Source organism: Calypte anna, chromosome 3 (genome assembly GCF_003957555.1).
Source record: "Calypte anna isolate BGI_N300 chromosome 3, bCalAnn1_v1.p, whole genome shotgun sequence".
NCBI classification, from domain to species: Eukaryota; Metazoa; Chordata; class Aves; order Apodiformes; family Trochilidae; genus Calypte; species Calypte anna.
In genome coordinates this window covers 66944159-66959201 of record NC_044246.1, presented here as the reverse complement: position 1 = coordinate 66959201, position 15043 = coordinate 66944159, and the positions used below count along the sequence as shown (strand labels likewise).

General features: G+C 40.5%; 1 protein-coding gene across 4 annotated transcripts; it reads left to right on the top strand.

The window, feature by feature from the left end:
- The first annotated feature begins 1557 nt into the window (after positions 1 to 1557).
- RWDD1 (RWD domain containing 1) lies at positions 1558 to 13607 on the top strand. 4 transcript variants are annotated; one of them, XM_030448048.1, is made up of 7 exons: positions 1558 to 1728; positions 3480 to 3545; positions 5122 to 5252; positions 6215 to 6358; positions 7312 to 7444; positions 8988 to 9050; positions 11175 to 13607. In XM_030448048.1, exons 1-7 carry the CDS (start codon positions 1656 to 1658, stop codon positions 11285 to 11287), a joined length of 723 nt encoding a protein of 240 aa, XP_030303908.1. In that variant the 5' UTR covers positions 1558 to 1655; the 3' UTR covers positions 11288 to 13607. The 4 variants fall into 4 exon arrangements, with proteins under 4 accessions (XP_030303908.1, XP_030303911.1, XP_030303912.1 ...); XM_030448051.1 differs by having other exon boundaries at positions 1707 to 1728; positions 5153 to 5252; XM_030448052.1 differs by lacking the exon at positions 1558 to 1728 and adding an exon at positions 1750 to 1844 and having other exon boundaries at positions 5153 to 5252.
- The last annotated feature ends 1436 nt before the right edge of the window (positions 13608 to 15043 follow it).

Genomic DNA, 15043 nt, shown 5'->3' with positions numbered 1-15043 from the left:
CCCAAAATCAATTTAAAATTGCAGCTTGCTCACTTGAAGTGAGAATTACTCTGTTTATGTCCATAGTAAAAGTTTTCTGGAAAGTCTGGTCTTGTAAAATGTACCCGAGGGAGAAGTGCTGGCCATAAGCCTGGGAAACTGATGCACCTTAAAACAACTCAGAGTGCCAACTCCTCATTCAGGGTCTGCTCTGGTTTAACCCTCAACAGTCTAACAGTCTCAAATCCATCCTTGCAGATAACCCCACAAGTGTGAGAGCTCCCAGTATTGCTAACTTTAGATGACTCCTGCTCTACGCTTACACCATGATGCTGCCTATGTGGTGGGACTTCTGAAGTCACTGTGAACGTTTCCTGGAAAGTTTCCTGTTGCTTCTTAACTCCGGGCTGTACCACCAGCGAATTTTTCCAGCTGCATCGAATCGATTTCCTATTTCAAGCAGAAATGGCATTCAGGTGGCTCCGTGGCACCCTTTTGCTATTACTACAGCAACAGTTTTGAACCACCTTTGTTTTGCTGGTCCCTTTATCTGTTCAATCAAAGAACTGGCAAACAGTGAGTACCAGCCTGAAAGCAAAGCGCTCTCCATGGGGAGTCTGAAGCCTCCCACTTTCAGTGGGACTCTGCAGGCCTCAGGAGCCCAAATAACAGAGCCTGACTACCTCACCTACTCAAAACCCTGCTGCTCCTGCTGTGTGCCTAAGGGAATGTTTGTCTGGAGCAAGTACAGAGGAGGGCAACAAAGCTGGTAAAAGGCCTGGAGAATATATTTTACAAAGAACGATTGAGGGAGCGGGGACTGTTTAGTTTGAGGAGGCTGAGGGGAGACTTCATCACTCTCTGTAACTACCTGGAAGGACATTATAGAGAGGTTGGTGCTGGTCTCTTCCCAGAGGCAGAGACAGAAGAGGAAATGGATTCAGGGTAGGTTTAGACTGGACATTAGGAAAAAAAATTCACTGAAAGAGCGGTCAGACCCTGGAATAGGCTGCCCAGGGAGGTGGTTGAGCCACCATCCCTGGATGTGTTTAAGGGTCGTGTTGGGGGATATGGTTTTGCGGAGAACCGTAGAGTAGGGCTGATAACTCGATGACCCCAAGGGTCTTTTACAGCCTAAGATTCTATGATTCTACGCTAGAAAAGGTGCGGGGCCGATGGCGACGGCAGGGTTTTTTCGAGCAAGTCAGGCACAGGGTGCATGAACGCATCCAAGTCCATTCTGCCCGCAGAGACGAACGCCAAGAAGGCACCGCACTTGATCAGTCTTTGCGAAGCCATCCGAAAACCGGTAAAGCTCATTAATTGTTTATTTGCACCCTCAACACGTTTGTTTTGGGGTTTTTTGTCGGTGGTGGTGGTGGTGTAGTTCATTTATTATTTTTTTTATTATTATTCACCGCCCACCCCGCACGGCGCCCCCGCCCCCAAGATGGCCGCCGGCCTCCGCTGCCACCTTCCTCCCCTTCAGCCCAAAGGCATCCACCGCCGAGCGCGGGGGCTCGCGCCAGGCGCGGCTAGCCGACGGCAGCCGGCGTCAGGAGCGCGCATGCGCACTCGGGGTCGGCGAGCGGCGGCGGGGGTGCGGGGGTCGTTACGGGGTGCGGGCGGCCCATGGCCCTTGGCGGCGGCCTGGGCGGCGGCGGCGGCAGTCAAGGATGACCGACTACAGCGAGGAGCAGCGGAACGAGCTGGAGGCCCTGGAGTCCATCTACCCGGACTCCTTCACGGGTGAGTCTCCGCGGGGCCCACGCCTCTCCTCGCCGCGCGGCCGCGGCCAGCCGTGGTGCGGGAGAAGCGGGAGGCCTCCCTCCTGCCCGGGAGCCTCCCGCCGGCCTCTCCTTGCTGTGAGCTGCGCGGGTTCAGTGTTGGGTTTTGGGGTTTTTTTGGGAGGGGGACGGGAGGGTTTCCCGTGGTGGGTGGCGGTGCTCCTCGCTGAGGTGTGGGCTGCGGGCGGTGCCGGTGCTGGTGCCGGTGCCTGCCTCAGCGGAGGGTAACGCCGTAGTGCAGTAGCCCAGCGTGGAGCCCCGTTCCTGTTCCCTGAGCCCGGGTTGTGGCTTGTGGCAGGATTTCAGCACCAGTTTCCCTTTCTGGTAACAGATTCTGAAGGCTTTGAAGCACGGGGTTGTTTTGGGGTACTTTGAGATGCTGTTCCCTCGTTAAGTCCACTGCCAGTATCTGCCTTATTCCATCCCAGATCTGTGGTGGAACAGAGGGAAGCTTCAGTTTCCAGCTGCAGTATGTTGCATTGCCAAAGCTTTAATGTGATGGGTATGTTGGCTCCTCAGGTTTTCAGGACTTCCTAGTTACCATCGAACTATTAGGAGCATTACCATGCTAGCTAATCGGACGTAATTTGTAATGCTCAGTATCCACAGAATTTTAACAGTGAGAAAATCGTGTGCGTTTTCTGTTTCCTTCCAGCCACAGTATCTGTGCTGCACAAAGCCCCACGTTATCTTACTTGGCAGTAACATCATCACACAGACGTTTGTCCATTGCATTAATCTGCCAATCCTTTAGGTTTTTCAGTTTTATGGTAAAGGTGTATGAATTGGCTGAAGATGCTGAATCACTGATTCTGATGTGGGAGCAGTATACGTTCATATAGCCTTTACTCTGATGCTCACTCCGAGTTACCATTCATTCATGCAATGTTCTTATGCCCAAAAGAACAGGGAGGAAGTAAAAACAATAGTAGTAGTAGTACCTTAACAGTCTGGCTAAAATCAATGAGCACTGAGAACATATATACAAGTCTTGGCAAATGTTATAGTACTGATATGGAGTCATCCTTATTTGAGGATATGGTCTGCAACCCACAATTGTGCAATGAGGTTTCTAGTCTGCAAAACTTTATATCACAGGGTTTGTGTTTTGTTCATCTCTATAGAGCTGCTTGTCAGCTGTCTTCTAGCTGTCTCATTCTTGCAATGTCATTCTAGTATATTACTCAGGTAGTGCATTTTTGAAGGAAAGCACTATGTATTCCTTTTTTTTTTTTTTTTTTCTTTTTTTCTTTTAAAGAAGCATTTGGTACATAAAGCTGTCCTAAATAAAGAAATAGGTTCAGACATACTGTAAAAATAGTACAGGATCAAGAGTGCACTGAACACTTACCACGCATCTCTAGCTTAATAAAGCAAATCAGCCTCATGAGCTTTCTACAAACATTTGGTGCCCTGACATCAATTGTTTGATGGTAGGTAGATCTGTACTTTTTGGAAAAGTGGAACTTCCAAAAGTGAAGCTTCCTGGTATTACTGATGTTACATGATTTCATTCAGAGAGCTCTGTAAACTCATATTCATCTCATATGCAAAATAGTTGTTAACTGAAAAGTATCAATAGGGCCAAAAAGCCCTTAACACTTTATCAAGGGCTTTCGTGCTTCATTAGTCCTTGAGAGTGGAGTTTTAATGGTGTGAAGAAGTAGTTGTCTGATTTAAAGAATCACTCACAGTCTCTTTTTCTTTGAACAGTATTGTCAGAAAAACCAACGACTTTCACGATCACTGTGACATCCGAAGCAGGAGAAAATGGTGAAAGTAAGTTGATCGTGTCTTAAACATGTATAGGAATTTCTGTGTAAGCCTAATTATATTATCAACAACTAGATGTACCTCTGCTTAAAGTCCTCTTAGAAGTCTGATCCAGCAAGCATTCCTCAAAAAATGTTGTTCAAGGATTCTGGTGATCTATGATCATTTCAACTTGGAGAAATCTTCTCTCTCCCTAGGGCTGCTTTCTGACATGCTGTATCTCAAACACTTTGCAGCATGGCTTCAAAAAGAATGGGATACTCCCAGAGGAGTTTACAGCCTTTTTTATTATTTTTTTTCCTTCTTCTGATAACTGTGTGTATACTTAGTTGAGCCTGTGTGTTGTGACTATGCAGCCCTTAAGGAACAGAAAGAAAGAGCTGTGGGTCCCAAGTCCCTTTGTGTTTGTTGAATATCAGTGGCTGCACGCTCTTGTTGTAAGCAAGCAATTTTCCAACTAAATTTCAGAAACACTCTTCTGGGTTACTGTATTAGAAGGCAGAAAATGCTGCTGCCTCCTTCACTCTTAATAGAGCAAGACCTGCTTGGAGCAGGTGTCTGTTGAAGAGACTGCTGGGCTGCCAGAACTGTGGGTCTTGAGAAACTGAAGGAGGGCTGCTCCCTGGTATTCTGGCAGGATGCACAAAAGGAATTTGTAGGAATTTGTTTTGCTTTTTGCTTTCCATGTTATCCTAGCTCTAGGTGCCTTCAAGTTGAGTGTGTTCTCTTTTGGTGGCTCTCTGCTTTTTAACTTGTACTGGATGTTTTGTCCTTGTCATACTCTTTATGTGGAGCACTGGTGCCCAACACATAGATGGTTGCTTCAGCCAGGCATTAACACCCTTCAGCCAGGATTTAACACCCTAATATTCTGACACTCTCTAGCTCTGTTTTTAGGACTCTTCCTCTTATTCTCCACATTTATAAGTGGGATATGATGTAAAAGAAATTGTTACTCTAGTACTCACTCTACCACAGAAGGGTTTCCAGTTTTCTAAAGACCTTTCAGACATTAATTGCTTGTAATAGTTTATATAAAGGTAAACTTCATTGTCTTAACTTCTGCGAATTCTTCCGTTTTATTTCAATCTGTTTGTATAGTTTTAACATCTGTGTAAGACAACTGTTCCTTAAAGGCAAAAGTATTTTATGTTTTAAAATCTTTAAGCTGATAATGCAATAGAAAAATATATGTTTAGAGTTATGTAAAGTTACTGCCATAAGAATATGTGTGCTGCAAGACAAACCTCTCTTAGGGCACGGCACTCTGAGGTCCAGCAGGTGTTCCAGCAGAAGTGCTCAAATAATGCTCTGAGTCTGTTGCCCTCAGGACTGGTCAGCCTGGCTCAGTGCTACTGCTCCAGATTTGACTGACCTCTCTGCTGGCTTGCTCAGGACTGAGCTGAGCCTGTGCTTCAAGCCTCACCTTTTATTGGCCCCCTAATCCTGCTCATGCGCAGTTGGGGCCCTGCCCTAATCAGGCACAGGTGGGCTTAACACAAGCTCATGCCCACTGCCTGGTAATTAGTGGCACCTGGTTGCCTCATTTCACTACATATGTGGATGTTTTTTTCTCTTGTAGCTGTCCAAACAACTCTTAAATTTACTTATAGAGAACAGTATCCTGATGAAGCTCCACTTTATGAAATAGTATCACAGGAGAATCTCGATGATAATGATGTCACAGACATAATAAAACTGCTAGAACAACAGGTAAGGAAAATGGAAATGTCTCAGTTCAGCTTCACGTTTTAGCCAGAATTTCTCTCTCGTGTTAGTTGCTTTGTGAAGTATGTACTCCTGATTTGGAACATATTCCATAGAGTAGAGACTGACTTTGGTAAATGACATTATTGAGATAAATTATATTTGAGATAAAATACAGGGCTAATTCAGAGTGAACAGGTACAACAACAAAGTGGAAGTGCTCCGGAGCTTCCCCTCTTTTGCAGTTCTAGCTTAAGGTTTCACAGTATATACAATATTTGTGGAAATAAGCCGATTTAATTTTATATTGAAAGATTAAAAAATTATACATTTACTCTTGATTCATTTTAATAACGCAGCTATTGGGTGGTATACTTGGAGAATACCTCTTTAGCCTTTGCTGTCAGTGAGAGTGAATTGTAGAAGAATGAGAAGAAAACTTTTTTTGTTCAAGGAATTCTTGACAAGTCTTCCCTGTCTTTAAATTGCTATATGTTCAATAGACATTCCTTTTTGTTTACTTCATATAACCTTCTCTCCATTGGTGTGATTTGTTTTTCCTAGGAAACTGTCAAACAGTTACAATGGGGCGTGTAGTGGGCTTAAGGAATAAGCCATTTCAGGAAAGAAAATTCTGAGTGACTCTTGTCTCTTCAGATTTATGATCTTCAAATCTTGGAGTTCTATTTCTACTATGGGTTTATTTTTTCTGAAAAAAGGCCTTCCTGATGTCTGTAATATGTTGATAACCCAAACAGGGACGTTATCGTTCTTGTTTTGCTGCACACCCTTTTGGGAGTAACTATCCAACTGACTTAAGTTTTACAGTGAGCTTCTGATACTGGTGCAGAGTGTCTCAGCTGTGTTATCTGCACTTACACAGCATACTGCTACCTAAACATATTTATGTACCCAGCTGCTGAAGGTTTGAGATGCTCCTATTTGAGGTTGCCTTGTTTCTGTTGTAGGCAGAAGAAAATTTAGGAATGGTAATGATCTTCACTCTAGTCTCAGCAGTACAGGAAAAATTAAATGAAATAGTGGATCAAATAAAAACACGGAGAGAAGAGGAAAAGAAACAGAAAGAACGAGAAGCAGAAGAAGAAGAGAAAGTATGTAAAATAATGTTTTTATCTAAAAAAATTCCCACTTCTTTTAAATGTGTGGGTTTGATGCGGGAGCAGTTCTAGTTTGCAGTGGGAGCTGGTGTGATTAAAACTTCAGGACTAGAAGGTTCATTAGTGCACTTTAGAAAATGGAGGGAAAAAAATCTCTTAAGTTGTCTTTTCAGAGACGTTGCACATTCACTGTCTTTTATAGCATTACTTTCTAAGGCAGGGATTTTTCACAAATGAAATCTTAAGTTGATGTACCCAAAGGCAAGGGGGAATGGAGAACAAATAAAGGTGGGAAATAGCATGTTTCACACATGCTGCATGGTCTGAAGAATCTTTTATTCCTGGGTAGACTGAGTGATTAGGGTGGAAGCAATGAGACTAGTCTTCAAGGCTGATTTGTCCTCTCTGCACGTGTCCTTTCTACATGGAATAGTTCTTCCATTGATGGACATGTGCTGTGATAACTCCAATTACTCGTTCTTCATTTCCTCAGAGGTAGCTAGGTGATGATAGGACTTGAGAGGTTCAGTATTTCTGAAAATGGCAGAAAAGTAGCTTGAAAAAGAAATAATTTTTCTGTCTCAACAAGATAGAAGTGTTAATGTATTTTAATGGGAACTAGTTCAATGTTTGTTGCACTTAAGAATTGATACGAAGTGCTGCTGCCTACTTCAGGATAAGGTGTATTAGCTAGCTATTGCACTCTTTTAAGTCCCAAAGTAGCATGTGGGTTTTTTCTGTAAGAGTTTTCACCTCAGTACAAGACTGAAGGGAGAGTCCCATGACAAAAAAAAACCCTATGAGAATGTGGGTTTTGTTTATTCTCTGAGTTAGGGTTAATTTTGCAGCAAGAAGTGCTTCTGGAATGTTGTAACTTTTAAGAGAATGCTCATCTTCACTTACAGCTTTGCAAATTGTGTTTACAGCCTTGTTTTCTGTTCTTTCAGCAACGTTTTCATGGCACTCCTGTTACAATTGAGAATTTCCTAAATTGGAAAGCAAAGTTTGATGCAGAACTCCTAGAAATAAAAAGGAAAAAAATGAAAGAAGAAGAACAAGCAGGAAAAAATAAATTGAGCGGTATGGTCCTGAAGTTTTTGCAATTTTACCAGACTATAATGAAAAGCCCAGAAGTAACCTTTGCACCAAAAGATGATGGTAGTAAACTCTTAATGCAGTATTTTATTATTGTCTTCATGTTGCATGAAGTCTTTCTGAGTGCTGATTTTGGGCTAAATAGAAAACTAGTAGATTCAAGATTGCTTCTGAAGTCATGAAGTTTCCCAAACTGGTTTTTAAGCTTCATCAGTTTTATGCCAGACTTTATACCACACAGAGCTGCTGCTGACAAGCATTGTTCTGGCAGAAGTGGGGTTTGTCAAGCAACAAGAAGACTCTGCAACAGACAGCTTATTGGTTTGGCCTGCACTGGACTTGGTTGTGCAGTGAATTCAGGTTATTTAAGTGGATATAGAAGTTAGGGATGCTGTTGTTGGACTGGAGCAACTCAGAGGCTGGCCACTGCATGTGATGAGCATACAATGGCTAGTGAGAATGCTAGCCTCTGCTCTGTATTTTGGGAAAGAGCTTATCATAGTAGTAATTTTGGGTTCTGTGTTCTATAGATCAGAGTTTGTCTGGCAGACATCAAACTCTCTATTCAGTGGACAATAATGGAGAGGATATGACCTTTCCTGTGAGAACCTGTAGGCAGGAATTAAATCCTAGGCATCCTCCTCCACATGATCCATAGTTTGGCTTTTTTCTGGTTCTCCTGTGATGTTGCATATACTTTTCAACCTTTTTACCAGAGAAAGTGATAATTCTGCATCACTGTTACCTGTTCTCCTCCTTTTGAAACTTTTGGCTAGTTTTGATGAAATTTGACAGCAATTGAGATTTTAGTGGTATAAAGTTTCATAAAAACTGTACAGAGCAGGGGACACACTTGATTACCTTCTGAAAGGAGTAATATCATGAATGTAACCCCAGTAGAAGTAAACAGTGTCTTAAATGTTTTACCATGAACAAAATCAGTTTTATTGGCTGAAGCTTGCATAAGCAGTGCAAATGTAGATGGAAGATGAGTCGTTTATGTAAAAAGAGTTTTGACCTTCCCCTACCCCCCAATTAGAAAAGCTTTGCTTTGTCTGGTGTGATATATCCTTCACAGATGTGTTTGTGTAGGAGCTGGTGATCAGTGTAGATCTTTAAAGTTGCTTTGTGAATGAGCAGGACATATGCAAAAAGATGGAGGAGGCAGCTTACCTTCCTTTCGAGTTCCCACAGAGAGATTTCTCTAGGAATGCAAGTTGAGGGCTAATGCAGTAATGACTGAACAGAGACTGGGGGGCGGTACAGTGTATATCCATTATTAAAGTCTTGGTAACATTAGAGCAGTGGCCCATGTCACATGTAAGAGGAAGAAGCCTGTTGCTGTGGAACAATTCTGGATAAACCATCAAAAAATGAGAATTTAGAGACATGAGCAGCTGAAAAAAAAAGATGCTCAAGTAGGTTAATTTGAAAAGCTAAAAATATATGTAACGTTGCCTGAGATGGGTAGTTATTTCGGAAGTTTCCTTGCTTATATATCTTTATTTTATTATTTTTTAATTTCTAGGTAAACAGCTGTTTGAAATGGATCACAACCTTGACACCTCTGACATCCAGTTCTTGGAGGAAGGTAAATTTCTGTTTCCACAATTGAAAGACAGTGACTTAGGTTGCAATTCCTAAGCAAAATCTGTATTATGCTTCTGACTTAATATCTTATGTCAGTATCACTTTTACATTGGAAGAACTTTCTGAGAAGTGGTGTTGTGCAGATTGAAAAGATGGGATTCTAACTTTTTTGAAAAACAAACAAAACATTTTCAAGATGCTAAAGCATATTTATTTGCAGCTTTGACCTTGAGTTGATCTTATTTCTGCTGCTTCTCTTCCTCTGAGGCAGCAGAGAGGGAGGTGCTGATCTTCTCTTTCTGGTGTCCAGCAACAAGACACACAGAAACTAAATGAAACTGCATGAGAGGAATCTCAGATTGGACACAGTGAAAAGTTTATTTACTTAGAGGATCACTGTAAAGGGCTCTCCAGGGGAGCAGTCATGGCACCAATGGTGGCAGAGTTCAGCAACACTTCTAGTCATATGGTTTAGTGTTAGGTAGTTCTGCAAGGAGCAGGGAGTTGGACTCATTGATTCTGGTGAGTCCTTTACAAACTGAGGTATTTTGTGATTCTGTTAAGTGCTTGGGCTGAAAACAAAACAAAACCTAGCAAAACAAAACAAAAAGAATGTATCCAAATCCTGCTTTCCCTTATTTTCTAGTAGTCAGCCTTCTTTCTTCTGATTTCAATCAGTCTTGAAGTTCTGGCTCCTCTTTGAACTTCTGAACATTAATTAAATTCATTTTCTATACTATCTTCTAGTATTCTAATTTAAAAGAGGGATTTTGAGTTGAGACAATTCTTTAATATAGTTGCATTATCTACTGGTATTGCAAAACATGCAGAAGACAGTCAAGAATTTTCTCTGCAAGTAACAAAAGAAAAGGTGGTTTATGAGCATCAGTGAGTATAAACTTAAAATTCCAGTCTTGGGGGAGTTCAGGTTCTTTTAGGGGGCATAACTTAACCTTGTCTTCCTTCAAAATTTCTCAAGTGAAGAGGGGTTGTAAGTGGAACGTTTGGCTGTGTCGAGGGAGAAATGGACCTCTGTGCTCAAGTGATTTGGGATTAATGTATTAACTTTTAATCCTATTGCTGTCAGTGGTTAGAAACTTCTGTTCTTATCCTTGTTTGCATTCTGTCATAAATGCCACAGGTTATTAACTGTAGTTTAGTATTGCAGTGCCCTGTAGTAATGCTAATTTCACACCTTAAGCAGGGTAATGGCATTAGCTTTTAGATTTCTTATTAATGCTCATAAATACGTAAAGGATGGGTGTCAGGAAGACGGGGCCAGTCTTTTTGCAGTGGTGTCCAGTGACAGAACAAGAGGTAGTGAGCACAAACTTGACATACAAAGTTCCATCTAAACATAAGGAGAAGTTTTCTGGAACAGACTGTGGTGGAGTCACCATTTCTTCAGACATTCAGAACCCACTTGGATGCCATCCTGTGCAGCCTGCTCTAGGTCAACCTGCCCTGGAAGGGGGGGTTTAATTACATGATCTCCAGAGGTCCCTTCGAGCCTCTTAATATTGTGTGACTCTGATTTTAAGGATTATTAAGGCTGTCAAATCTAGTGAAAGTGCACAACTGTATTCAGTGGCCAGAGGGTGTCACTGGTGGTACAGATAAAATTTCAGTAGGCCTCAAGTTTTGTCCCTCAGTCTGCATTCTCTCCTTCAGAAGAAAATGTGAAAGAATGCAAAGCTTCCTCTTGCTTTTAAAATTGAAATCCAAAAAGAAACAGATGTATAGGAAATGTATAAAGTTGTTTTGTTTTTTTTAATAAGCTGTTCATTTCTGTGGCCATGATAGTTGTAACTATTCCAGCTGTGGGGTCCTGAGCTCCTATTTTGATAGAATCCCTGCTTCTGGGAACTATAAGCATTACCTTCCCAGTGGATTTTGAAGGCCTGTATGGCATTTTGACTGGCTATTGGTACAGCTTCACTTTAGCTGTAAAAATACATAATTGTGGTGTTTCCTTTACTGTACCTATTTTCTGTGTAAGAAGCCAAGTAAGTTAACAGCTACTGACACTGATGAATGAATGAATATGAAGACGTGTTTTGTATTTTGTTTTTAGGTACTGTTTTCCTATTTGCATGAAAATAAATTATTTTTCTGTTCTTTGCAGCAGGAAACAGCGTGGAAGTTGATGAATCTTTATTCCAAGAAATGGATGATTTAGAGTTGGAGGATGAGGAGGATGATCCTGACTACAACCCTGTTAATTTAGATAGTGATTAGTCTTTTTTGAACTGGCTCTGTAATCATTATGACCACATTTAAGGAGAAAGGAGCAGGGAGAAAAGCCACAGCATCTGTGGTTTTAGTAATGTGTATGAGTTTTCATTTTTCTTTTTTTCAAAGAAAAAACCCAACAAAATATTTCAAATCTAGGAGAATTGTCTTCTGATGACTTTCATAATAAATAAATTTACTCTAGTATTTCAAATGAAGTATTTGCGGACTATTGCTCTGCCTGAAAACGCTATTCTATTTTTTCTTATTTTTTCCCTCCCATTTCTGTAGCTGTCCTTTGGAGAAATGTGACAGCCAGCAAGATGGAACAATGTTATAGCAAATGCTAAGCACACCTGCATATGAAAGCTCAGCAGCTTTTCTGCTGTCTTCCACCTAGAGTATACATGGGCAGCTTTGATAAATAAAAGGGATCACATACTATGCAGTCATTTTTTTATTTTTTTCTTATTCTATGGAATTTTATAACATTTGAGTAATGATCGGTTCTTATGTCCCAGCTATCAACTAGTCACCTTTTAGTAAGGTGTAGTTTTATTAAAGTTAAATGGAAATAATTTCTGTACTACTGGAGCTAAAACTTCTGCTGTGGCTGGGGATAACAGTTTCAAAATTACTAATTCAAGTTGGCTGGAAAAAATCGGAATGAGATTAAGTCCTCTTAAAAAGGTTAGTTGATTTGTTCAGAGAGGGTTTGTTGTGTTTTGTTTGCTTTTTTGGGTTTTGTTTGTTTGTTTTTTGGCTTTAAAAACCACCCTTGGAAAATTAGTTTCCTGTTGGTGACAGACTGTCAAAACACTACCAGTGGAGTGCAGAATGCAGTACCAGGGTTTATAGCATCCTTAGAGGTTTGAATGCAATGGGTGTTTCAGTAGCATCCTGTTGGCAGCCCGTAAAGGTTGGCACAATGCACAGTCAACCTACAGATCAGCATCAGTGGATGTCCCCATCTGGCAGATTTGTTTATGGAGCAAATGGCTTAATGTCAGACTCAGTCTCTCACCTGCAAAATGCCCCAAATACAGTGAAAACTGTGGTGTTCAAACATGCTGTGTTTGAAACTTCATCAGCTAGAAGATTGACGGTATGGATGAAGGTTCCAGAAGACTGCTCACCAAGTAGAGAACCACCTCAATTATTCAACACTGTGTACTGAATTTTAAAATACTGTTAGTGGACTGCCTTAAATGCGCCAGCTTCGGTCTTTGAAGAGGATTGCACTAAAGTATCACAGTGCTTAGAGGAATAATAAATTTATGAACTTTAATATTTTGAAATTCCATATTCAAAATGAGAAATTTTATTCCAGAAATAATTTAATGGTGTATAATCTCTGCTCACTCAGCTTGAGAACATCTGTTAAAGATGATCTACTTTAACGTGCTTGGTAGTCTTTTCTTTTTGTACTCAAGATGAGTAAGTTTCTAGTAGATGGAAATAAATGTTCAAGTTCTCTGTAAATATTTTTATAAATTAACCATGTGCCTTTGTTCCTACTGCCCCCTATTTGATCTTTTTAATTTTGGCTATAAAGAATTCTAGACAGGCATCTAGGTTTCAATGATAATGTTCTATGTTTCAAAGCAATAAGCAGGATCTGTGTTCCAGCAGTTACCAAATAGATTATAAAATTTTAAGTTAATGTGATATTAAATCTGACTTTTCCAAAGATAAGTTGGATAGAAAGCTTCCTAGTGACTACATCCAGCTTCCTGTGTAATTGCTAGTGTGCTTTAAGCCACTGTTCCGCTTTGAAATTAATTTTCTTCTGGTATATCTCAAGTCAGCTGCATAAAAAGCATTTAACTCCTAAGGCTGCTTTCCATTTTCAGGTATGTATGTTTAAAAGTGGTGTTTATTCATTCATAAAAGGGGTGAATTAGTTCTTTTCACATCTGGACTGACTCCAGCAATGGTGTGTAATCAGTGCAGAATGTGGTAATCAGGAACTTTTCCAAGTGGGTCACTAACAAGAATCTTATATGTTTGAAACAAAGTTTCTTGTAAATTGTATTTCTAGATTAATGAGATTTTCTAGTCTCTTTTCATACTAACATATTTATTGGTTTTCATGCATCTTTAAAAGCATAGCTTAAAAATGGTAGAATTATGTCAAACAGGTCAAAATGTGAAAATGTTTTCACTGTTACTTGGTTTTCAAAGCAGAGGAACTAATAAGGGTGGAAGTGACAAAAAATTGTTTAAAGACCTTTCCTCCAAATCTCAGTGGCTCAATTTGAATGTTGGAATCATTAGTTTTGTTAGCAATTAACATCTGTGAAATAAAAGGGAATTTGAGAATAAACTCAGCTGTGTTTGTGTGTTTTAGTTTGCTGAAATGGACTGAGATCAGGTTCTTTTGGTGGAAGAAGTTTAGGTAAGATTTTTAAAGTTTATTTTTGTAATTTGCATTAGCTTGAAGTCTAATTCATATTAATCAAATGAAATTCCAATAATTAACTTAGATGGAATTTTAGTAATTCAAAGTCATGGTGGTGATAGCTGTGCTTGTATCTTGCTTTTAACTCTCAAAGTCCAAAGTGTACACTGTAATGCGTGTAGGGAGCATATGATGAGGTGCAACATGGCACTACAACCAGAGCTAATTTAGTTGTAATCATACACAACTTTTAGAATAGTTGTTGCCTGAGCTCTATTAAAAATTACAGGATGCTGTAGGAGTAAGATCTTCAGCATGTTGCAAAGCTCAGGATTTTGCACCCCAATCACAAAAGCATTATGATCTGGTTTAAAGCACAAAACACCTAATAGTGGGATAGGAAACTATTTTTCCTTCCTTCTTTCCTTCCTTGGCCAAAAATGGGAAGCTTGAAGTACATTTCCTGAGAGGAGAATCGCCTTCTAGGAGATGAATATCCATCAGACTGCCTCCAGTTTTAAACTGTGTGGTTGCTGAGATAAATTCAGAGCCTCTTGGAGCAGTCAATGAACTGCCTGCATGCAAGATGCTAATGCCCTGGGTCCTGCAAGAAAGAGTTGTTTGTCATGGGAGTGCTCACTCATGTGTTGAAGAATTTGACAGGCTATGAAACACTGTGCAGTGCTTTGATGTAATTTCATTTATTGTCATGAACTCAATTTTACTTGCTGCCCTGTATGTTCTTGAAACCTGCAACTGATAGGGTGAGCTGATCTCTTTGGGCTGTGGTGTACAGGGCAGCATGAGGTTTATGTGGCTTTTATTACTGTGCTGGGAGTTCCTGTTGCTGGCAAAAGAGTAAAGATCAAGGTCCTACTTTATAATCAGTAGTTCTGATTGTATTCATAGCAAACTCAGCAGAATGGCTGCATTAGGCTTCTGGCTTTGAACTAATGTTACCTTTTCTGTGGCCAAGGTAAATATGTACAGTTGGAAAAGGTCACTGGTCCCCTTGCAGGAAGTTCAAACTCAGAGGTCAGGAGAAGCAGTGGTTACATAAGTCACATAAAGTTTTTTCAACTTATTGGCTTAGTATCGTGGATGCAAAATATCATGGATGGAGAGAAAGTATTGGAGGTAAAAAAAAAAATCCTACAGATGCATCAGGAACTTAACAGTGTGTGCTAGGCAGTCAACAAGCAACACCAGAGAATGCAACATAAAGGTTGCTTTGATAGCAGATGGTTAAGTATTGCTGTTTACCAAGGAAATAGGAACTCAGATGTATCAGAGCTTAACCATACCACAGCTGGTCAACCCTAGTTACAGCCTAGACATTGAAGGTTCTATCAAAAGAAGCT